A 26,125-nucleotide genomic window follows, 5' to 3' on the forward strand; every position below is an offset into this window, starting at 1 on the left:
TAGCATAACTATGTACTATGTGGTTCACATATACATCTATCTATATCTAAATCCATATGTATCTAGAGACAATGAGTACATACTTAAAATTCAGACAATTAAAATTTCATGAAGATAGTTTCACATGATGCTTTAGCTTAGAGAGCGAATGTTCATTTTTTTTTTCTGTGTTCTTTTTCTTTTTTTTTTTATTATACTTTAAGTTTTAGGGTACATGTGCACATTGTGCAGGTTAGTTACATATGTATACATGTGCCATGCTGGTGTGCTGCACCCACTAACTCGTCATCTAGCATTAGGTATATCTCCCAATGCTATCCCTCCCCCCTCCCCCCTCCCCACCACAGTCCCCAGAGTGTGATATTCCCCTTCCTGTGTCCATGTGATCTCACTGTTCAATTCCCACCTATGAGTGAGAATATGCGGTGTTTGGTTTTTTGTTCTTGCGATAGTTTACTGAGAATGATGGTTTCCAATTTCATCCATGTCCCTAAGAGTGAATGTTCAATTTCTTTGAAATGCCTTTGCACAGTTAGATCGTTGCTAAGTTCAAAATCTGATTCTTTTGCTTTTCTGTTTAGCCACCAAAAAAAGCTTAATAAATAGAAACATTTTCACATGATGCTTTAGCTTAGAGAGTGAATGTTCAATTTCTTTGAAATGCCTTTGCACAGCCAGATCGGTGCTAAGATCAAAATCTGATTCTTTTGCTTTTCTGTTTAGCCACCAAAAAGAGCTTAATAAATAGAAACTTTTCTCCTTAGAGTACCATGCAGATGATGAAGGAAAAGTCTGAAGAGAAAGCTTATCTGCATACACATACCCCAGATGGAGTTGAATTTTTCACACATGATACACAAGCTGGAGTCACTAATTGTGTAATTACTTCTTACGCCTCCAATTGTTCTCCTCTGGATGGCTTCCTCTCATTCTAAGCTCTGGCCCAGTAGAAATAATGGTTCATATTTAAAACTTGCTCAAGTTTTTATTACATTGCTGCATGGTGTACTTAAAGTTATTCACTTTCAGCATACTTCCTACGAGCCATGCCAGTGGGAACAACCGCTACTTACTTGTGTTTATCTTCTGGAGTGAAATATGCTTTTCCAGTTGTCTTCGAAGTTTCACCTCTGCTCCATATTTTCCAGTGGTCCCGTTGTCAGCCAGAATGAAGTGGGAATGCATGCTGTTGAGAACAGTGAGCTTGCTCATGGGATTGGACATGGTCTGGTATGGCCGGACAACCTGCAGGGTATCAAATGGAAGAGGCAGAAGTCAGAAAAAAAGAACACAAGATATGAAAAGGAGAATCAGACAGAGGAAAGAGAGAAAGAAAGAACATCAGTTCTGTGGTACAGTGAAAGTGCAGTCTACATCTTCTTCTTAGTATTGCTTTGGATAGAGGCAAGATTTATGGCAAAAGTTATTCAAAGCAAGACTGTGCTTAAATGAGTATTTATTTATTTACTGAAATGAGGCAGAAAATAGAGATGGTGCTCTCATTGTACTAAAAACTGGCATGCCAATGATTGTTTCATTTTGAAGTCAACCTTGTATTTGCTAATGATCCCAAAATAATTTTACAATCTAGTTATTTTGTTTCTTTCCTTTCTCTATCATGTCCATACTTTAACAGGCACAGCAGAACAATTATAATTCTGGAGATGGTGGCGGGGAGCTAGGAGAAATGTGATTCTTTCTGTCAATCTCATTCAGTAATTTGAAGTTCTCTTATTTAAAATCAACATTATTCTTACTAGATACCTTATTTAGGTGGAAATCTTGAATATAAAATAATTGTCTCATGAGACAGATATGAATCAGGCCCAAAATGTTCAACTCTGTCTCATTCTACCTTTTTTGTTATTTTAATTTCATGGTGAATTACACTACTTAAAATAGAGCAATTTCAATGTGGCCTTCCAGATTTTTTTTTTTTTTGTATAAAAAGAACAGCAATACCTATTGCGAGCTAGTTGCTCTATACATGTTATCTATATTCCTTGCAACGATCCTGCAAAATAGATGCTATTGTGTTCATTTTGTAGGCGAAGAAACTAAGAAATGGAGAGGTAAAGTAAGTTTTCTGAGAGTCTACCACACACACAATCAGAATTCATACCCAGGACTGCCTGATTCCAAAATCTATGCTTATTTTTCTTTCCCATACTGCTTAGACCCAGTGGAAACATAAGATGATGGGTTGGAAATCTACTCCTAAAATATTTAGGTAAGAACTGCACTCAAGACTATAGAAAGAGAATATTCAACAGGCTAATTGCTACATGGTCTCAGTACAGCTATCACTGTATTGAATCATCAAAATTGACAGGAAAGAAATAAATGCTACTGAATTTTTATTTTTGTGCCTTTACAGAGTGTGTACATTAATTATAGAATTGAGATGCTCTTGTTCTTTTTCAGTATGTAATAACACACTATAAAAAGCTGTAGTAAGATTGAGTAGTTTGTTAAAGGAATTACAAAGTGATTTATAAGGGCAGCCCTCAATAGTGAAGAACTCATGTAAGTCATTTTTTTAGACCTTGATTCTGATTCAAAATCCCACATTTCTATGTGTCTGGCAAATAAAATGTACTCAATAAATAGTGAATGAATGAATGAATAGGCAAACTTGAGACAGACATGATTTTGTTCAACACTGAAAAAAAATCCTTTCTTTTCTGAATTGAAGATTGATCTCATTTAAATATAAAATGTGTATATAATTCTGAGCTTCTGAAAAAGCCTTCAGTCCTATTAATATATAGGACTTTTTTGTTAATGTAGCATTAATTTAATGTAGTATTGCTATAATGTTAATTTGTCAATGTAGCATTAATGTAGCATTTGTTAATGCAGCATTAATATAAGGTTAATTCACAGCTTCATTTAGTTGGCTCTTATTGATAAAAGAAGTCTATAACTTTTTGATTATTGTCTCTAGTAATTGCAAGGAGCAGTAATCAATTACTGCTTTGTCTAGATGATTGCGTAAGAGTCCCCCGAAACACAGAGACAGTGGTTTGCTAATCCCATCCTGAGCTTGTTATCACTGGAAGAGTAGGTTGCTTGTGGTTAAAATTTCCATTTTGTTGCTACTTGTTTTTTATCATAAAACATTCATTCTACAGCAGAGTGCAAGTTAATAAATATTAATGCTTTATTGAAAGAGGCTCAGCAGAAAGACTCTCCTGTTCTTAAAGTGCCTCTGCATTGTGCTTGTAGACAAAAGAAAATGCTTTAGTTACTGTTCTCTCTTTTCTAGTAGCAGTTCCTGCAAGAGTCCTTGAGAAGGAGGGGTAAGACCAAAGCAGTCTGTGAGAGGCAGGGGACAGTGGGTTTTCGAGAGGTTAAACTGTGTGTAATAGTGAACACCGGGCATTTGTGCTGGCTGAGACGTAAGCCCATGTTTTTTAATTCCTATGAACATATTTAAAGACTATCAGTGAAAGTGAAATTTTCAAATGAATAAAGGAATGAAAATAATTCTCGGCCAAGCTGATGTATTCACCACAATCTAAGAATAAAAGAAGAAAATTAAATAATCTATATTCTATATACAGTATCTGTATTCTAAGGACGTGGGTGCTCCAGTCTTCTGACTTTTGACTTTCTTTTCTTGTGAAACATAGCTCAGCGGCTCTTTGGGAATACTGCACATCTGAATTGGTCATGGCAAAAGGGTCAAATTTACAGTTTCACTCATGAGTTTCAATTTCTTCATCTTACTGATCCCTATTCTTTTGATCTTATGTGGAAGCCAGTCAAGTGTGGTCATATTTTGGGAGAGAGTTTGTCTGCTGAATAATAAGGGATAAAAATTGAAAAATAAGTAAAGTGTCCTAATTTAGTTTTCAGTCATCATTGGAGAAAGATGTGCTGAATCGTGGAATAATTCTGAACATATGAATTGTGGAAATTTGTTTGAATCTCAGTTTTGCTAATGACTGTGTGAATCTGAGTCTCACTTTTTTAATCTGTAGAAGGGAAATGATAAAACCACTTACCTCTTGGGGATTAGTTGAGATTATATGTGCAAAGTGCCTGGCACTATGCCAAGCTCATAGCAGGCATTCTATAAATGTTAATTCCTTCTCCGGCTCTGCTCTATTTTACCAACTATAAGCTAATTTTCCAATTGTAAACTAGTGATCAAAATAAAATGATATGAGACAAATCAGTGACTTTTGTTTTGCATGAGATAGAAATCAATGTAAGTAAAGAAAAAAAAAATCAGCAGTCTGTTGCCAAAATATGCAAAGTGCTTTTTCTTTGCCATGTCCTCCCAGGCATCTAAGAGGGTGATGGTCTGAAACTATTTGCTGATTACTGAAAAGTTAGAAATAACTTCCCAAATACCTCAAAGGAATACAGTTTGGTCTAACTTGCCTACAAAATCCATTTAATATTCTTCATAGCAAACGTACCAGCAATCTATTTTTGTTTGAGTTATAATTTACATATCTAAAAAGATTTGCTGATCTTCCTGTTATGCTTTCCAAATTAAAAAAATAGTGTATTTTAATAACATGAATACAAATGAATTTTTTCTTCTGAAAAAATTTTGGAAGTAATGAAGCCATTTTCATTGTTAAGAAATTGTAAAATAGGACTTTTTTTTTTTTTGGGAATTGTGTCTGTGTGTGTGGTAAGAACAATTTGACGTGTTCATAATTTGTAGGTATATTGGATTACTGTGGCATGTTTCTCAGCCAGGCTTTCCTGAGAAATTAAGTCCTACTGCCCCGCAGCATCCATTGCATGTAATGGATCACTTTCTTTCCCAAGAACATAGGATGATCCAGGTTATGTACTATCTTTGGAGAATCGAGAAGACAGTCACTCAAACAATTTCCTGTTTTGCAGTTCAGATAAGAAACCTGAGTTGAGAAAGGCTGAATGGTGTCTGAAAGGGCTTCACATCAGGTGAGCTTTTATAGTTGGTAAATACAGTAGTATGATGGGTAGAAAAAAAAAAGAATGAATAAGACCTACTATTTGATAGCACAATAGGATGACTATAGTCAATAATAACTTAATTAAATCTTTTTAAATAACTTAAAGAATGTAACTGAATTATTTGTAACTCAAAGGATAAATGCTTGAGGGAATGACTACCCCATTCTCCAGGTTGTGCTTATTTCATAGTGCATGTCTGTATCAAAACATCTTATGTACCCCATAAATATATATATATATATACCTACTGTGTACCCACACACATTTTTTCAAAATTAAAAATTAAAAAAAACCAAACACCGCATATTCTCACTCATAGGTGGGAATTGAACAATGAGAACACATGGACACAGGAAGGGGAACATCACACTCTGGGGACTGTTGTGGGGTGGGGGGAGGGGGGAGGGATAGCACTGGGAGATATACCTAATGCTAGATGATGAGTTAGTGGGTGCAGCGCACCAGCATGGCACATGTATACATATGTAACTAACCTGCACATTGTGCACATGTACCCTAAAACTTAAAGTATAATAATAAAAAAAAATAGTAGTATATATATCTAGAAGAGAAATTTGCTTAGAAATGGATTTTAGACACTTAGTACTCTCTGAGCATTGTGGGCCAGAATACCTGTAAGCAATGACATTTGCCTCTCTTTCTTGTCCCTTAAGAGTAAATGAGAGAATTCTTGCCTCATTAATCCATTGTACACCTTTTAATATTGGTTGACTGATACAATTCTGGTTCTGTATACTTTGACTTTGAAACAAAGAGGCCCTCTGAAATGAAATGAGAGCTGTTTAAGAGGTGAAAGGAGGTAAAAGCCCTTTTATAGAAGGCATTAGTAGGGACATCACCATTCCCAGGAAGGGACTGATTCAGAGACACTATGACACAGCCTTCAGTCATGGGCTGGTGGCAGAGTGCTTAATTTGTGTTTTCTGCATGGGCTTAAATCAGTGATTCAGACGCTAATCTAAGAAAACTGCTTGAGTTTTCCTAGCTATTTTCAAGGATTTTTGGTCTCACCCAGAAGTAGTAAACAGGAAGTCAGGAGATGGGTGTTCTAGCTCTAGTTCTTCTAGTTACTAATTTCTAACATGGGGCAAGTCTGTGAATTCATTCATTTGTTTACTTATTAAGAATTTCTTGAGGAAATATAGTGTGTGATAAATATTCTGCTGGCTTGAAGAGACATACAATCATGCATCTTGGTAATATCTCACAATAAATGTTCAAAACAGATTCATTGAAAGAAACTTTTGGACAATAGTTTTTCCATCTATAAATTAGAGGACTTGACTAATTTCTGTTTCTTGCCTCTAAAATTGAGTCTGGACAGCCTGTGTTAAACAGTGCTTTTGCTCTTTTCAAGTTAACGCAGAATAGTGACCTTTAATGTGTGTTGGCTACAGAAAGAAAAGTAGTTCTTTCACGTCCTGTACTCTCTTCCATTTTATGGTGCTTTCTGCAATGCAAGGGCAGTTTGATGACCTGGGACTACTTTTCCAAACAGAATTGAATTGGACTACATCAGGTTTTTGTGCCATCAATCACAGGCCTTCTGCAATCCCAAACCTCATTACCTACTGAATTATGTACCAACATGCTCCAGACAAGTGGCAGGGTAGTGGATGCGTGGCCCAAACAATCATTCTTTCCTAATAGCACCATCATTTTAATTTAGGCTGAAAAATATTAGCATTTATTGATCACTTATTGCATGCCAGGCACTGTGATGGACAATTTCCCAAGGATTAACCCATTGATGGCATACTTTATAGGTGGGAAGAATTATAGGGGCTCAAAGAGGTGAGGAATCTTGGTCAAATTTGCCCCACTAATCCTACTCTTTTCTCTAAATCCCGTGTAGATTTTAAGAGGGAAGGCAGAGGACCCAGTCTGATTATAAATTTGTAGAGGATATCAGGGTTGGTTTTGCTGCTGGACATTTTTATCAGTGGCTCAGCTGGATATGAAAGTCCTTCTGATAGCTGATCAGGTTATTTCCAGATGAGCCATCTAGAACTGTATGTATACAGAGGTCAGGAAAGCCACCAGCAGGCAGCAAAATGGCACTGTGCTTTGGAGAGAGAGAAACAAAAGGAGTGGGGAGATTCTCTTAGGATCACGCATCTGTTTCTGGGAGGGAAGATGGGATACCACTGAGAAGTGCGTCTGAGATAAAGGAACATGGGGACTGAGAGAATGAAATGAAAAAAAGAAAGGATCTGTGTGTCCTCACAATTATAGCGAGGCCAGAGCTAGCAGGGACACTGGCTAGTTACTTCCCACTCAGGCACCTTGGCTGTAAGGACAGGTGTAGAGCAGGGTCCTGTTGAAACCCAGATGCCGCCTTTCAGCTCGGCAATTCAAACAAGAGACCAGCAAACCCAGGGATCCATTTCCAAAGACTGCCCAGATACATTAGAAGGGTGAATCCCACTGAAATCCATGGGTGGAACAATTACGTCTTTCTGCAGCACTTTGAAAATGTGTCCCTTAAGTTGCACACTGCAGAGCAGCACAGTCCTCATTTCATGCTTTCCACACAAATGGACTTGCTCCCTTTGCCCAGTCCTGAGGGGAACCCTTTACCATTCAGCTACAGAACCTACTGGCAGTGGGAAAAGGCTGTTGAGTTCTGAAAGGAGGTTACATCCTTTAGAAATCACCATGTATGAGTGGGGTGATTAAAAAATATCTCCAGCAATTCTTTGAAACTCTTTCCTAGTCTAGGTTGGACTCAGTGACTCACTTCTAAGGGATAGAATAAAACAGAAGTGATAGTGTGTGGCTTCCAAAACTGGGTGATAAAAGGGTTTCTCTTAGCTCTCTCTCACGTTACTTACTCTGGGGGAAGCCAGTGGCATGTGTGAAGATGCTGAAGCAGCCCTGTAGAGAGGTCCACATGGCAAGGAACTCCTGCATAAGTCATCTTGGAGGAGGATACTGCAGCTCGATCCAAACCCTCAGATGGTGCAGCCCCAACTGCCATCCTGGCTGTGACCTCAAGAGAGAGCCCAGGCCAGAACCACTCAGACAAGCCACGCATACATTCCTGGCCCTCAGAAACTGTGAGATCATCAATGTTTGTTGTTTAAGCCTGATATAGTTTGAGTGCTTGTCTCCCCAAAATCTCATGTTGAAATGTAATCCCCAATGTTAGAGGTGAGGCTTGGTGGGAAGTGTCTGGGTCATGGGGTAGATCCTTCATGAATGACTTGGTGCCCTCCCCATGGTAATTAGGGAGCTCTTACTCTGTCAGTGCACATGAGAGCTCTTCGTTTAAAAGAGCCTGGCATTTCTCTTGCTCCCTCTCTCGTTATGTGGTGTGCCAGATCTCCCTTTGCCTTCTGCCATAAGTGGAAGCTTCCTGAGGCCTTCACTAGGGGCAGATGCAGGCGTTATGTTTCTCTTACAGTCTGCAGAACACTGAGACAAATAAACCTCTTTTCTTTATAAACTACCCAGACTCAGGTATTCCTTTATAGCAATGCAAGAATATACAAATACAAAGCCATTACTTTTGAGGTACTTTTTTTTTACATAACAATAGTTAACATAATAGTGTATTAATATTATCATTATTATCTTCTTGCTTCTTTAAGGCTTCAAAATGTGTCTTCTCCCCTTTATTCTAAACTGGTTGATGCATCATAGTTTCATAACCTCTAGTCCCCACCCCCTTGCCACCCTGAGTCCTCTGCCTGGCATTCCTTCCCTGGGCTCTAATCAGTTCTGGTTTCTGTTCCATTGGGGTGACTAACATCCTCCACTCACTCTCCTCACACCTTTGACCCAAATACCATCCCTTCTCCATGTGGCAGGTGATCCAATTCCTGCTCCTACACGCTTGCCAGTTGGGTGACCCTAAGCAAGTTATTTATCCTCTGTGTCTCATTGTCTCCATATGTACATAGAGAATAATAATAATCATCCCATTGAAGTATTATAAGGCTTAACTGAGGTAGAAAACTCATAGAACAATGAAAATATGATCTCAAGTAAATAAGAGCTGTTATTAATGTAGAGAAGCAGTATTGGTCTCTATACTGCAAAGGATAATGGCTAAGAATATGGTCTAGGGAGCTAGGTGGCCTAGGTTTAAATCCCAGAAACATCCACTACCAGTTATAGAACATTGGGAAGATGATAGTAATGCTAAAAATGATGACTTCTGAATGCCACTGTGAGAATTAAATGAGTTTATCTATGTAAAAGTGCTTAGAAGGGTGCTGAGAGTAAGCTCTACAGAAATGTGAGTATTATTTTAGTTGTTGTTGGGGCTATTATTATTATTTCAGTGATAAATGATAAACCTCCAGGTTAAAACTCCTTCAACATCCTGACACCAATCTTCCACATGTATACTCTCTCCCATTCTTCTTCAGTGACAAGTGTACCCACAGTTGATCTTTCCTCCTTAGCTCTGGGCCCCGTCACCTCATGGCCCTTCTAGGAGTTATTCATCACTTATCACCTCTCTGTCCCATGTCCCTTTCTGCTATCAGCACATAAACAAACTCCAGTCTCCCCCATCTTAAAGGAAAGATTCCCTCACACTGTGGCTCCCTTTGGCTACCTGGATCTCTCCCCCTCACAACCAAAACCTCTAAGAGGTCTCTGCCAACTCTGCTTCTCCACTTCTTCCTCCTGAACCCATTGAAAAGTGCTGCCTTGTCACCATTCTTCTGAAACAGCTTTGACCAGTAATGCCAGTGATATCCATCTTGATGAAATGGATGTGCACTTCCAGGTCTCTGCCTTCCTTAGCCTCTTGATAGAACTTGGCATTGCACTTCACACTCTCCTTCAGAAGCACACTCTTCTTTTGGCTTGCATGACTCCCTCTGACTTTGCTTCTACCTCTCAGACATTGCTTTGGTCTCCTTTGCAGGCTGCTTGTCCTCTGCTCATCCATTAAAAGCTGGAGACCATGAGGATCCCAGGGTAAGCCATCCTTTTCCTCATCTGAATAATCTCCCATCCACCATAATGACTTTAATTGCCATCTGTATGAGATGCCTTCCAAATCTAAGTGTGTAGCCAGATCGTGCTTCTTAACTTCTATCTCACATACTCACTGGCCTGCCAGATATTTTCATATAGGTAGATATCTCAAAGGAAAGTCAAAATCAACATGCCCAGATCCAAACTCATCACTGTTCTCACTAGAACCGCATTTCCCACGTAAGTGAATGTGACTAAGGCAGTTAGCTCCAAACCTGAGTGTGGTCCAGGCTCAGCAAGCATTGGCTCTGTCTGGTATAATTATAACAGATTTGGGCGGGTGTCCTTGTCTCCGACCTTTTCCTCACACATCTCCCCAGATACATCTTATCTAATCTAATCGTAAAAATCCAATCAACTCCATGCCAGGGCCACTCCTGGGAAGTTTTCTGAGCTTATAATATGAAGTCATATTTGGCTTGCCTCAGAAATAAGTAACAAATGCACTGACTTGGTAACTACATTAAATTAGCAATCAATTGTGTTATTGAACTTGATGTTTCCTGGCTTGAAACATAAAGATGGCATCAAAACAGCACTTTCCAATTAAACATAAGAACCCTTACAGGCTATAAAACTTGGAGAAATAAATCTATAGTTTAGGGAAAATAGAAGACATCATTGAATGTGAAGATAATTTAATAACCACACAAGATGATGTGTTGTAAATCTACCCAAACACAATTTCCATCCTCAAGTTAAAATGGAAAGTGCTTTGTCTTTTGATTCTGTCTGGGTTTTTAAATTGTTATGTGTCTTGTTAATCTAGATTTCAGAGAAGACAAACAATCAAGGCTTCAGAAACTCCTCATTTACCTGACACAAATCTGGTCAGATTGTTTTCTAAAGTAGGAAATCTAAATTCAAACTGTGTCATATGAAAATTATATTTCACTGGAAGTTCCTTCTTGACTTTATACTGGTGATACTTTCAGAATCCTCTATCCAGGTCAAGATTCTCTGGGGACAAAGAAGGGCTCTGGTCATGCATCGAGTCTGTCTCTGAGTTCGGTTTACAGTCACAGATATGTGCCAATATCTCAACCAACAATAAAGACACTTTATCACTGAATATTTTCTAACATCTTACTTGACATACATATATTTAAGGAAATGGGCATTAGAGACTGTTGGATCTTGGTTTTGATCCTTGTTTACTCAACTGTAAAGGGGGTATAATACATACCTTGTAAAGCTAATATATGCAGTCGCAGAGCATAGTCAAATAAAAGCTCAATAAATTATAATTACTATTATTGTGATTATGCTCATAGAAGTTGTATGAAGACAGGCAGAGCAAGTGTTTTTATAGAGATGAAGAAACCAAATCTTACAGAATTTAAGTGGCATGTCAATATGTCATGTTCATACAAACAATGACATTAAGGGTTAACAAGAAATAAACAATTCAGTCCTCATTTTGGGGAGTTTTTAATTAAGTTGGTACAATGGACTGAATGTTTATGTCCCTTCTTCACCCAAATTTATATGTTGAAATTCAAATTTCCAAGGCGATAATGAGGAGAGGGGACCTTTGGAGGTGATCAGGTCATGAGGGCGGGGCCCTTGAATGGGATTAGGGCCTTATAAAAGGGACCCCAGAGAGATCCCTATCTCTTTCTACCATGTGAAGACACAGCAGGAAGGTGCTGTCCAGCCTCCTGAATTGTGGAAAAATAAATTTCTATTGTTTATAAGCCCCCTGGTCTGTGGCATTTTGTTATAGAAACCTGAAAAGACTAAGACAGCTGGGGAGGAAGAAGACAGCTGTGGTAACATTACAATCAGGGATATGACGTTAAGGGTGAAGTTAGTCAGGAAAGATGTCCTGGTGGAAGTGAGCCTTGAGCCAAATTTGATGAAGTGTAGGATTATGGATAGTAATAGAGGAGAGGGATGGTAGAAATAATATGGAGAAACCACAGAGGTGGAGTCAACCTCAATAACTGAAACAGTATATGGTTTCAGGCCTAAGTGGCAGGGGATAAAATGATTACCATCTCAGTATTCATAGCCTTATTCCTCACCAAAATCTGTTGTTCGATCTATTAATTGAGAAAAAAAGGGCTTGGTTAAACAGAGTGGACAATATTTAAATTTAAAACATCAAGGTTAGTGCTGTCCCTCAGATGGGTAGATCACACATCTTTCAAAAGCTTTAGAGAAAGGCCTGTTTCCATCCCACACTGTTTTACCTCCACACCCAACAGGCCGCTCCCTCACCTTCCACCTTCGACCTTGAGTTGCTATCTAAGAAAACAGTTTTACATCCAGATGCTTGGTTAAAAAATGTCCCCACTGTAGTCACAATCATGTGATGCAGCTTGGGGGTAGGATTAGAGATGAAGTTGTGATAAAGTTGTGAAGTAGGTAAGATTTATCATTATCTGTTCCATAATACTTATTTTCCCTGTAGCTTGAATCTCATCATGCCCAATCCATCTTCATCAATATTTACTGAGCACCTACTAAGAGTGAGGCTCTAAGTTGGGTTCTGAGAATCCAAAGACAAATGCTCTACCCTTAAGTAACGTGAAGCCCAGCTATGAGATGAGACCTGAAGGGAGGTGAATGTTTTAGAATATCTAGAAGCACACTCAAGGACAAGTAAGTTTTCTTCTTTATCTTTAGGACTAGTATTTGCCTCGCTAGTGCCATCCTAAAGGGATTAAGATGAATAGCAATTGCTGCACTCACTACTTCTATCAATAAATAAAATAATTCTAGTAGTACTTGAATGTTCAGCTTCTAAAAGTGAAGCTTCTCATCTGAGAGCCAGCCCCACAAAAATAAAATAATTTATAGTTTCCATCAGTTTGGAAATAAATTTACTGCAATAAAATATCAGGCATAAGAAATGGAGCCTTTCTTTTATCCTTGGATTTATTTCCAATACATTTCCCAGATTTCCCTTGACATTTATTTTGTACCTCTTCAATATTATTCTGGAGTATAAACAGACTTGACCAAAGATGCAGCTATTCTATTTTTTCAAATGATGGCATTTTGATAGAATTCTGAAGTGGTAAAGATTTTTAATAATACATTGTTTTGTTTTTCTCTGCTACCTGATGTCTAATGCTAAAAGGTTTATTTTTTGATGTTTATTACATGTGATTTTTATTATATAAAACGGAAGAAAAAGGACAGATGGCAGTACGTTAAGCTAGCTGAGAAAAGAGTTGCGACTGTGTAAGAAGCTTACCAGATAATATTTTTAATTTGATAATTTTGAGGGGAATCTTCACTAATGACCACCATCATTTTATTCAAACACCTCTTTTAACGGCAACCTAACATCATAGTACCTTTTAGCTATCATACTGGAATAGTGAACACATAGAAAAATTTATCTCAAACTATGTCATAAATCCTGTACACCAAAAATAGTACTTTCACTCCAAATAATTTATAACTTGAAAAACTAACTCTATTATCACACAAGAGCCTGAGAAATCTTAGGTATATTCTAGTTCCCTAGTTTTCAGGGAAGAAGGTAACAGAGTGGTCAAAATTCAATAGAACCCTGTGAAAGATTTATGGAAAAAGTAAAATACAACTGTCTTTCCTGTGTTCTCTATAACCTGCCACTTTTATTTCCTTTTTGCAATAGTCTCTCCCATGGTCCACCTGGTTCTTTGTGAGCTGTGGTTTGCCTTTACGAGACCCTCGGGAACAGGGATGATGGATGCACACATTTACTGAACATTTTTCTGCCCTCTGTGCTAGGATCAAGACTATGTTCAGTTGGGAAGGCAGACAATGTCAGTAAGTCCCATTGGAATGCATAAGTTTCTAGTTGCATACAACCAAGGAGAAGAATGGGGAGAAACAAAAGAAGAAAAAAAATGAGGAGTGAAGGGAGAAGTTGAAGTCAGAGAAAAAGTTGGAATGCGAGGTAGAAGAATCAGAAGTGATTCTCCCAATTCAACAGATAAGTAAATGTAATAGAATTACTGTCTTTCTGCAATCTTATAAAATTTATAAGATGAACAAACAAAATAATACAAAGAGCCAGTAGGCCAGCATTCTCTGCAAATGCTTAGGCAACTAAGGAAATTATTTAGTTACTCTATCTTGCATAAATAAATAATCAACTGCCATTTATTCACAGTTCATCTGAATGAGGAATTTCAAAGTAGTGTCCCCCTTCAAATTGAAAAATAATAGTTTGAGTTTACAGGAGAGATCCTGAAGCTATGAACATTTCAAAATGACTTTTGAATCAACACATTTTAAAGAATTAATTTATGTATTAATATGCATTATTAAATGATTTTGGTGCTGAAATGATTTTGGTGCTGAAAGCATTTTGGCATATTCTAATTCTTTAAGACATATATTTGTTCTAGTGCAAAATCAACATACAATTAAAAGCCAATTTGGAATCTAAGTATTACCCCAAATATATTACATGAAAGACTAGCCTCAGATACTTTGAAGAAATCAGAAACACTTACTTTTCCAGTCAGGTCTGCCTATATAACACTTAGGAAATTGTTGCTGAGATATTCAATTTGTATGTAATATGAAACAGCCAATAAATTTTAATTAAGAGAATATTAACAGTAATGAAACTGATATCTCATTCCTTATCCTATGTATCCTGGATAAATTAGCATTTATACATGGAATCTGATATCATTGATGTGGACACTTGTTATCACTTAAAACAAAGGTTCTAATGGATTTAAAGTATTTTTTTTATTAAGGAAAATAAATCATTATATTAAAAAGACACCTGCACTTATATATTTATTGCAGCACAATCAACAATGGCAAAAATATGGAATCAAACTAAGTGTCCATCAATGGAGGATTGGATATATATATCTATATCCCTATATATATATATATATATCCCTATATATATATATCCCACTATATATATATATATATCCCACCATATATATATATATATAGATATATCCCACCATATATATATATATCTCCCACCATATATATATATATGGTGGGATACTGGCCAGTCATAACAGAGTGAAATCATGTCTTTTGCAGCAACATGGATGGAACTGGAGGCCATTTTCCTAAGTAAAATAACTCAGAAACAAAGTCAAATACTGCATGTTCTCACTTGTAAGTGGGGGCAAAGTACTAGGCACACATGGACATACAGAGTGGAATATGGACATTGGACACTACAAAAGGTGGGAGGGGTGAGGGCTGAAAAATCACCTGTTGGGTACGATGTTCACTATTCAGGTGATGGGTACACTAAAAGCCTAGATTTAATCAGTATGCAATACACATACATAAGACATCTGCATCTGTACTCCATAAAGATATTTTTTAAGGCCAACCGAGTTTGTTTACTGCTTGTGTTTCATGACATTTAGCTTTTTTGAAACATACATTTTATTTAAAACTGAGATGAAAGTGTCTGCCACTCAAATGCATCACAGTCTGTCCCATTTAGGTAAATTTTCAGGAGAAATGCAAGCCCCTGGGGAAAATATCTCTGCTCAGGGTCAAATGGATCCTACCTCCTTTTTTAAATGCCTGCATTGCCATTGGTAACTCATACTACACATTTTAAGATTTGCAAAGGGAAGGACAGTGAGTCCTATGATGACATTTATTTTTTAATTCAAAGTATTTTGCATTGCATTTTTAAAAATTGCATATATTGTGTTGGATTAAAATAAGATGGTTGCATTGTATTGCATAATAGAAGAAGTAGTTTAAGACCAATTAATTCTTGGCCACTTTTAAAAAAAAAATTTTGTGGCTCAGATAGACCTCATGGTACTTTGAAATGAAAAGAATCTCTCTCTGCAACTCTCAGGAGCTAGGTGAAAGATACTCAAATTATAAAGATGCTAGAGCCCTGGGGTGCGGAGAGTCCGTGTTTACTATATCTGTCAATGAGTTCATGTTGCCGTATATTCAGTGGTGTTAATTAATCTTAATATCACTATACCAAGAGTAATTGCAGGATTTGATGGGTGAAGAAAGAGCACTGCTTGATTTAAGCAGAGAGGGGGTAGGTGGTAAGTCTTACTTTGGACCTTTCTTGATCATAAGAATTGACCTGGAGTTTGCCTAGAGATTTTAGAAAATAAATATTTTCCCAAGATACCATTCCTTAACATAAGTTTCATTTTAGTGAGTAGGGACCCAAAGAATACTATAATATGCACATTTTGAATACTAATTTTATTATACTTTTCTGATATCCCCTCTAGGAGAAGTTATGGAAAGCGACAGCACTCAGGACTTACATCTCTTCCAATGAGGTCCTCCTGGTTTTCCACAATTCCCCAGGGGGCAATACCTATGGTGCATATCTTTCCTCGAGACTTAGAGGCATGATCCTTCAAGGCATCGCCAACATGACGAATAACACCTAAAAAAAAAAAGAGAAGCATTGATTTTGTCTTTTAAAGCAAATACCTTTTCATCATTCTAAAGAAAACTGTGGTAATGGTTTCTCCCGAGATTAAATAAATTGAATATAAAATTTTGACACATTTCTATACAAACTACTTGTATTTAGGAGAAAACATAAACTCATGGCTGTAATGCCAGATGCATTGGCCAGATTTGTATATGAATTCTAGCATTGCATTTCTTACTCCAATTTATATGAAAAAACAGAAAGCATCCAATGTCTATAAAAAGAATAAATACAATTTTTTAAACTAGAAACTCTTTTTCTTATAAGCATAATAATTTGTTAGTATGATTAGGAACCAATAGCTTGACTGTGTCATGTTAAAAGCACCATGTATAATGGTATGTTAAATCTACACCACAGTCTGTATATGAGTTAAATTCATTCAAAGACACAAGCTATTTAGTTTGAGATTTTGTTAACCTTTATGAGAACCTACTCGTAAAGACAATGTTGGATTATTCTGTGGAAAATTTATGTTAAAATATATAGACACACTTTTTAATCTTCATCATTCTAATTATTTTCCTCTTCTGTTAAAATGACCTTCCCCATCATAGTTAAGGGTGAGAAAATTCAGTTTACAAGATGTTAGGCGGCATAACTCTTACCTTTTTAAAAACCATTTAAAGAAGATGCAATTTCTAATTCTCTTAACCTCCCTCTCAAATGTCATTTTTATAGGAAGACGTATAAGATATATCCTCTACGAAAAGATGTTTCTGCTTATCAAAATTCCACCCACTTCTCCAGGAAAAATTTATACCTAGTGCCATTTCCTATATGAATGTTGAGTTGGATTTGATTTCTTCTCCATTTGAACATATTGCAGTTTGTCAATTTTGAATAGCTCAGTATGTCACTTAACATGTTCTGCAGTGATTCATAATTATATGTGAAGATATCTCTTCTAACAGTAAAACTGTTTGAGAGGGAAGTTGGAGGGTCAGTGCCTTATTCATCTTCCTATACCTCAGGGGCTAGCCTAGAGGAAGGGCTCAGACACTGTGCACTAAACTAACTAAACACATGAAACACACCAGGCAATTTAATCATGGGAAAAGACATGTGTATTTAAGTAACTCAATACTGAAATATTCATAAGATGAAACAGAAAGAATCACTGTTTAAAAAGCAAATAACAAAACGGTGTAAATGGCCATTAATCATGTTGAGCTATTCAACAGTGTTGGAAAGAATATCATTTTCACTTATTATCTTATCTATGAATCTTCTGAGTGAGAGAACTGGTAAAAGAAACAAACAAACAAACAAAAACAGACCCGAACCAAAAAACAACAAAACAAAACTCCCCCAAAAAAAGGCTGTGAATATTGATATTAAGTTGTTTCCAATTGTTTCCAATACAAAACTCCTTTCAGGGCCAGCCCTGGACAAGAAGTTTAACGTTATGGTATGCTCATCTGTCTGCACAATTCTATCAATACTTCTTACCTAACTTTAACATTTTATTGTTAAGAACCTCACTTTGGGTATTGGATTGAACACTAAGCCTGGAGTGAGGCAGAGATGAACTCTTGGGTTTGTGGCATGTAGGCTATAAATTCTTCTTTTGATATTGAATGCATTTTATAAAAGAATAAAAATAATAAACAATATTCCAAGTTCTTAGAAATAGAGTATTGGTAAGACTTTCTTTTGAACCTGTAGAACCCTTTGAGTTGGTCTCTATGTGACAGGAATGCAATAGACAATAATCACAAGCCAGTGAGGCCTGCTTAGTTGAGAGGGAAACATGGAGCCCAAAACCTGAACAGTCATTGAAAGAAAAATTGCTCTGTAGATATTTGATTACTACAGGATAAGGAGTAAAGAGCTAAGCAGGTCATTCTAAGATCATGTCAGTGTATGGGCTGAGTCAGAATTTCACATAATAACATTGAACATGAGCAGTCTGCAGACTTCATCGCTGAAATATCTTTACGTAGCTGTGTGCAGAATGTTCACAAATTCTAGGTATTTAAGAGAATTCTCGGTGTAGGTCTTACTCAAACAGCATCCAAACTACGAATGCAAAATTAAGCAACAATAAGATAACGTGTTATTTTTATTTTTTGAGACAGAGTTTTGCTCTTGTTGCCCAGGCTGGAGTGTGGTGGCATGATCTTGGCTCACTGCAACCTCCACCTCCCAGGTTCAAGCAATTCTCCTGGCTCAGCCTCCTGAGTAGCTGGGACTACAGGCACCTGCCACCACGCCGGGCTAATTTTTGCATTCTTAGTAGAGACAGGGTTTCACCATGTTGGCCAGGCTGGTCTCGAACTCCTGATCTCAGGTGATCCCCCTCCCTCGGCCTCCCAAAGAGCTGGGATTACAGGCATGAGCCACCATACCTGGCCCGAGATAATGTGTTATTTAAAACTAACTGGTCCAGAGTTATGTTTAGAATATTCCATTAATTACGAATGTATCCACATGTACAGACTTTGGGGCTTGTAATAAGTTTGCCTAACTTATTGCAACATTACCTCTACATTTCCAATTGGCACCTCAGACTTCAGGCTGGGGGAGTATGCCAAAAACATTTACAGGCATCCATTCCATTATCTGGTGCACATTAAAAATGTTCTGTAAATAAGCACTTAACTATAGGTGGGCCAGTAAGAACTGATTTGAGAATGCGTCTATATCACAATATAGATGGCAGGAAGCAAAAATTCTTTGGAATTCAGAGTGAGATGTGTCTTCCATTGGCACAGTGAGGAGTTAATAAAATATTTTAAACAATAAACACGTAATGCCCTAGACTTTGCCTTTATGTCCCAGATGGAAACGTCATTTTGTAAAAATTAAAGCTATTTGGCACCAAACTTGAAATTGTGTAAAGGACAGAGGTAGGGCTTCCAATTTAAAGCAGAAGTCATTCCTTAAAGAATTATTGGCAACTTGAGCTATTTAAAAATGTCCTGTGAAATTCCATTAGTCATGTTTATGAATTCTGTATAGTCAACTATTAAATATCCCAACCCATTTCTTATGTGTAAGTAATTCTTCTTGGTTAAGAAATAACTTTACAGTTCTCATTTAGATAAAGGAGGGAGCGATAACCAGCAACTATGGACCCGTGGGTAGGGATGAAGTGGGGTGATATAGAAATAATTAATCTTAGCAGAAAATTACATCAGGCACAACATTCCCATGGCCTATGTTGACTTTCTCTGTTCCACTTGCAATTACCTGTGTTAACCCCTCCAGTGAATATCCACGCTCCAGTTGTCATAGCTGCTTTGATGAGCCCTTTCCCAAAGACTTGCTTGAGTTTTGGCTGGAGTTCAAAGTTCTGCAGGCCCCCATGGACAGAGATGAGAAGCTTGGGAAGCTCCAACTGCCATTCCTTGGTCATCAGGTGTAAGAGGAGATCAGGTTTTGTATCAAAAGATACTCGCACATACTGGAAGAATAAAGGACATCAATTAGGGAGACAAGGCAGGACTGGCTGAGGCTGGTTATCTTTACTGATTGCAATTATATGTGTAGTTATGTGACAAAAACGTCTCATATAAAATCAGATTTTTTTAAAAGGGGTGATCATTTGCTTTATCAAAAGAGCCTTCATTAGACAGAGTTCATATTTTTAAAGGCTTTCTTGAAATTATGATAATTCATTTTGAAATTATTAGATTTTCTAAAATGCTGTGCAAGCATGACTTTTCCCAGACCGAGTTCTTTGCTCAAAGGAAATCATGTTTATATTTCACCACCCTTTACATGTGTACAACAGTTCAAATGTTTCTAATATTTTTCATATCTCTTTATATTAACTAGATGCACATATTATTATTTCTGTGACCCTATTATTTTAAGAGGATTTGAAAGATTCTAGAATTCTACATAATGTAATGAGAGTTTTAAAATAACGTAATAGTGAATTACATTTATTTATAGCTATAACAACTGCATGCCAAATGTAATGTTTCTGTATCTTTTGAAGAAGACAAGTAACAAAAGGCAGGACAACTATTCTTGAAGAATAGTTGAAAATTTGAGTATATAGCAAATATCAAGGTGTTACCAGATGCAACTGGAAATAAAGTTATAATAAGTCTATATAAATGAAATACTATAAATACATGCAGTAATAATTATGTATATAACCATATATATAGATACTCATTTAGGTCTCAATGTAAGTATGTAAAAACTTCAATTTCTAGCTGGAAACAACTGAAAAACTGGGCAAATATAGAAAGTCCTTTGAAATAGGTTTCTGAGTTGGCATGAAAAAAGAATTATTGAGACTCCTAAACAAAGAAGTAGTTTAGAACCTCAGGAAGTTAGGAAGTACCAAAGCAGGATTTGACCCTGAGTGTCTTTCCTAAACCCTGGAAGACCTAGAGCATCTGATTTAATGGTTGCATGCAGGGGGGAATTGAATGATTTTATGGGAGAATTTAATATGGGATCCCACATAGGGCTGGTATACTTCAAAGGGCTCATCCTCAAGTATAAGAAAGAAAAAAATTAAATAAGCCTGATGTACAGAAGAAGATGGCAAGAAAACTTGCCTACCTCAACCTTGACTCTAGGTGGATGAGGAAAAAATTTCCCCTCTGATTATTTTTAAACACAATCAGGCCCCCACACAGGCCTTGTCTATATTCACACTATCAGTGTGGTTTAAGAATTGCCAAGCAGTGTTTAATATGTTAAATAGTTCTGGCTGGACGATGGTTCCAGATAACTGGTAGAAGTAAATGCAGATTCTCTGTGGAAGAATGTGTCATCAATCCATGCCTGAAATAATTCTCATGGGGAAATAAGTATTTCATAGTAAAACCATAAAATAAATTATACAGGAAATAAGGCAGCATGAATGAGAACCAATAGAAACAACAGGCACCAAAATAAGATCCTCAAAGTCATTGAAATGATCAGATACAGGCTATAAAATAACTGTTAATATGTTAAAAAGCATAAATGAGATGATTGAGTATAAGAGTCAGGAGTAAGAAACTAAAAAATGACATATACGTGCATATATATACATCTGAAAAGAACCAAACAGAACTTCTAGTAATTAAAATGTAATAATTAAATGAAAATTAAAATGGATAAGTTAAATTAAATATTAGATATAATGATAATAGATCCAGAAGATAAATGAGATGCAGCCAGGAAAACAAAGGATTTGAAAACATGAAAGGAAAATAAAGGAGCTTGGAGGAGATAATCAGAATTACAGGTAGAAGTAAAAGAGATGATGGGGAGGAGGCAATATTGGAAGAAATATTGGCTGAGTATTCCTCGGAATTATAGAAAGATACCAATTCTAACATGCAGAAAGTTCAGTGAATTCTAAGCAGGATAAATGAAAAGAAACCTCACTTACATACACATCACATGTAACACCAAAGGGAGGGGAAATTCCTCAGAAGTGGCTGGAAATAAAGACAGATCATGTACAAAGAATAGTCATTAGACTGAAGACCTACTCCTCAACAGCAACAATAGACACCTGAAGCCAAAACCTTCCATGTGTCAAAAGAAATTACCTGTCAGTCTAGAATTCTACATTCAGCAAAACTATCTTTTAAAAATGAGAGCAGATTATAGATATTTTCATACTGCCAAAACTGACAGAGTTTACTTCTAGGCACCTTCGCTGAAGGAAGTTGTTTTTGTTATTGTTTTTGTTTGTTTGTTTTGAGATAGAGTCTTGCACTGTTGCCCGGGCTGGAACACAATGGCATGATCTCGGCTTACTGCAACCTTTGCCTCCTGGGTTCAAGCGATTCTCCTGCCTCAGCCTCCCAAGTAGCTGGGATTACAGGTGCCCACGACCAGACCCAGCTAATTTTTTTGTATTTTTATTATAGACGGGGTTTCTTCATCTTGTCTAGGCTGGTCTTGAACTCCTGATCTTGTGATCTGCCCGCCTTGGCCTCTCAAAGTGATGGGATTACAGGTGTGAGCCACCAAACCTGGCCTGAAGGAAGTTTTAAAATATATATAGGAAGCAGGACTTATGTGATCCAAAATGGATGATCTGGGTTGTAAGGTAGGAAGATAAACTAAGATATTAGTTAATATAAGGTAAATCTTAAAAAGTATTGGGTATATAATATAAAATAACATCTAATTTACAGTGGAAAGTGATAGAACTAAAACACTGGATAATACAGCATATAAATGAATGGTGACAATTAGAGTTATGGCATTCTAAAGCCTATGTTGTGTGGGAAAGAAGGGAAAATTATTAATTCTGGAATTTAAGTATGAATGTTGAAGTTGCATAACCACAAAATGAATATGCCTGCATGTAATCATACAAACATATGCTTTTTGATTTATAAATAAGATTATCCAGGAGATGACAATTTATTGCCATGCTTTCGGGTCTGGAAAACCCCATTGTTTCAAAGCCTCAAAAATTGTTTCTCTATTCTTTCGTTAAAGTATATTTGAAATATATTTAGCTGAAACATGAGGCAAAAGCACGCAGAATATGAAAGCAGCTTAATAAAATAAACCGCACCATCAAGAGATACCAAAGAGCTAAAGTTTCCTGAACATATATATGCCAGAAATCCAAAGTGTTGGCATCCAATACAGTTGTTTCTATATTGATTTATCTAGCAAAAAATGATTCCAGAATACAGAGTAAATGTTGACAATTTTAGGTAAGTACATTATATCACTAGAATTTGACTAGAGTTTACAATATGAAAAATGGCATCTTTTGTGCACCAACTCTCATGCAGAGGGCAAAAACTTTCAGATATCTATCAACAGAAATTTTCACCAATGTATACTTTTGTGCCACACAAGGAGCATTCAGGCAGAAGAGGGGGTACTGGAGTATCAGAGGCAAACAGAGGAATTTCTTAAGTAAAAGTTTCTGTTAAAAATCTTCATTGAGAGTCTCTTTATAAGAGAAATATTTATAATGAATGCTATAAAATAAAAGAATAAAGAAAAGAATAAATAAATAAAGGGGCAGAAGAACACTTTGGAGGTGTTGGGTAAGTTCATGGCCTTGATTGTGCTGATTTCCCAGGTATATTCTTATCTCCAAACTCATTAAGTTGCATATACTAATTATGTTCAGCTTGTTGCATGCCAATCATACCTCAGTAAAGTGGTTTAAGATAAAGATGAAAGAATAACATTTTTTCTGTGCCTGTACACTGCTACTTGAGTAGTGTGGTTTAGCGACTTGAATAGTTAAAATTTGGGGGTTCTGCTGAATTGAATTTATTTCATTTTGACTAATTCCAGAACAGGTTATTTAGTAAAACAAAGTAGAACTGGGACTTGCAAGGCTTCCAAACTATACAAACCAAGAATGCTTTAGTGTGAGACATGTTAAGAAATTGCTTTTCAAGTTACTGTTCTCTTATTTATCAACTTTAACGTATCACTTTAAAGAACCCCAATTTAATGTGGACTTATGTTCTCCTAAGGTGAGATATAAATTACACTTTTCTTAAACACAGAAAAGCATCTAAAGTATAAAAATACTCCTAAAATTATTTGCCCTTTGCAAGACTTCAGAGTAATTCCTAACATTTCTGAGTTGTTATGATTGTGGCTTTTGGAACCCCAAAATTCTCCATGTAGATCTGCACCTATACATTTCATCTAGCCACTGCGCCACTACACTCCAGCCTGGGCAACAAGAGGGAGACTCTGTCTCCAAAAAAAAGAAAAGAAAATCCCGAAAAACAAGAACAACAAAATAACCAGAATACAAGAACATTGTATATTTATTGTGCACCAGGCACATACATGCTGTGAGATCCAGAGCCATAGTTAGTACCTGGGAATAGATATGCATACATTATTAACTCACATAGTGTGAAGGGAGATTACAATTCATACTAAATTAATACAGATATTGTGTAATAATTTCAGCAAGCTTAACTAGCTAAGTGACATATTATGGAGTTCAATTATTCATACTAATTGGTAATAAATAAATGCATTTTTAGGAATAAGCCTCCCTTGATAAATAATTTACTTTAGGACTTTCTATAGTTATACATACAATATAACACTAAGAAATGAAAAGGGTCTACTTATTGATCAGGTGAGCAGCTCACTGGAAAAGACCAATAGAACTACTGAATATGTTGAAATTCCTTTTGAAGTAGCCTAACCCATACAAAGCTGTGTTCATTATCACAGAATGTTTGTTACTCAGCTAGTAAGCAATCAAGAGAGTGAATGAATGAATGACCTAAGAGATCCCCTTGATCCCAGCTCCCCATCTTACAGATGAAGAAAGGGAGACAGTAGGTGAGGTCACACTACTCTTGGGCTCTCTTCACATTTTTCTCTCTGCTCACAATTACTTTACTAAGAAAAAAAAATTCCGGCCAGGCGCAGTGACTCACACCTGTAATCCTAGCACTTTGGGAGGCCAAGGCAGGTGGATTACCTGAGGTCAGGAGTTCAAGACCAGCCTGGCCAACATGGTGAAACCCCATCTCTACTAAAAATACAAAAAATTCGCTGGGTGCAGTGGCGCGCACCTGTAATCCTAGCTACTTGGGAGGCTGAGGCAGAAGAATCACTTGAACCCAGGAGGTGGAGGTGGCGGTGAGCTGAGATCACGCCACTGCACCACTGCACTCCAGCCTGGGCGACAAGAGCGAGACTCTATCTCCAAAAAAAAAAAAAAAAAAAAGAGAGAAAAAAAATCCCAAAAAACAAGAACAACAAAATAACCAGAATACAAGAACCTTGTGTATTTACTGTGCACCAGGCACATGAATGCTGCGTGTTCTACTTGTACCTTCTCACATACTCCTCCCAACAACAGGGATGTTGGTTTCACCCACGTTTTACCGATGGGAACAGAAAGAATCCATCATGTTCTCAAGTTCACTATGCTAGTATGGGAGTGCTCACAGCCCAGGTCTGACTCCAGGGCCCTTTCTCTTTATCTCAAAGGTGTAAATGGCTCTGTCTCTCTGTACTTCTCCTTTTCCTTTACCTATGACCAATCAGTCTCCAAATTCTAATGGTCCACTTATCAAAACAGTGCTGTCAACCAGTTCCTTTTCTCTATTTCTTCAGTTGCCATTTTAAGAATGTATTCTTACTAGGATGTCCATTTGAATTACAGCAACAGCCTCCTACTGACTTCTCTATGAGACACCAACGGGCAGATTTCTTTCTCCAGTCCCTTTTGGACCATATTATTTCTCAATTAAAATTCTTCCATCAGATGTAAACTCCCCATTCTTGCCCTCAGCATCCCCTATAACTTGACATAATCTTGCCAATTCTGAGGCTTTCCTCACTTCTCCCTGCATTTGGCCAGTGCTGCTCCCCTCTAAGTCCTAGATAATGCAATCTCTCCCCTTTCATCTACAGAAAGCATTCTCATCTATCAAAGGCCTTTGTTTCATCCAACATGACTTTTCCTGAGAATGCAAGTTCAGGTTGATGCAATATAACTCTTAATCAAACCCAGTGTGATATATATTTTTTTTCTGGTTGTTTTTCCCATGTGTCAATTTTATCTCCCTATGTTGCAAGAGCTTTGAGGGGAGAGACTGTGTTTGACCTGACCATGTCTTTTTCTCTTTAGTAAGCCTTTCAGCACTGGCTATGAAGTAGTCACTGTCTTGGAAAGAAAACAGAGTTTAGAGATATCTTGGCAATCATGGGACTCTTCAAAAGAATCTGTTCCATTCTTTTGCTTTTCAAATGAGGATACAGAGACCCAGGGAAGGTGAGTGACTGGAATATCAGAGCTAGTTA

At 37.0% G+C, this 26,125-nt stretch overlaps 1 protein-coding gene across 26 annotated transcripts in view; it reads right to left on the reverse strand.

Annotated features, from left to right (window-relative positions):
- The window catches only part of TRPM3 (transient receptor potential cation channel subfamily M member 3), a 905,462-nt gene that overhangs the window by 279,242 nt on the left and 600,095 nt on the right, over window positions 1-26,125 (reverse strand). For all 26 annotated transcript variants that reach the window (XM_034967586.3, XM_034967598.3, XM_034967583.3 and 23 more), the window contains exons 4-6: window positions 19,592-19,805; window positions 16,221-16,345; window positions 1,074-1,245 (exon numbers count right to left, since the gene is read on the reverse strand). In XM_034967586.3, the coding sequence (XP_034823477.1) occupies window positions 1,074-1,245; window positions 16,221-16,345; window positions 19,592-19,805 (511 nt within the window). The remainder of the gene's footprint in view (window positions 1-1,073; window positions 1,246-16,220; window positions 16,346-19,591; window positions 19,806-26,125) is intronic.

Source organism: Pan paniscus, chromosome 11 (assembly GCF_029289425.2).
Source record: "Pan paniscus chromosome 11, NHGRI_mPanPan1-v2.0_pri, whole genome shotgun sequence".
Lineage (NCBI taxonomy): Eukaryota > Metazoa > Chordata > Mammalia > Primates > Hominidae > Pan > Pan paniscus.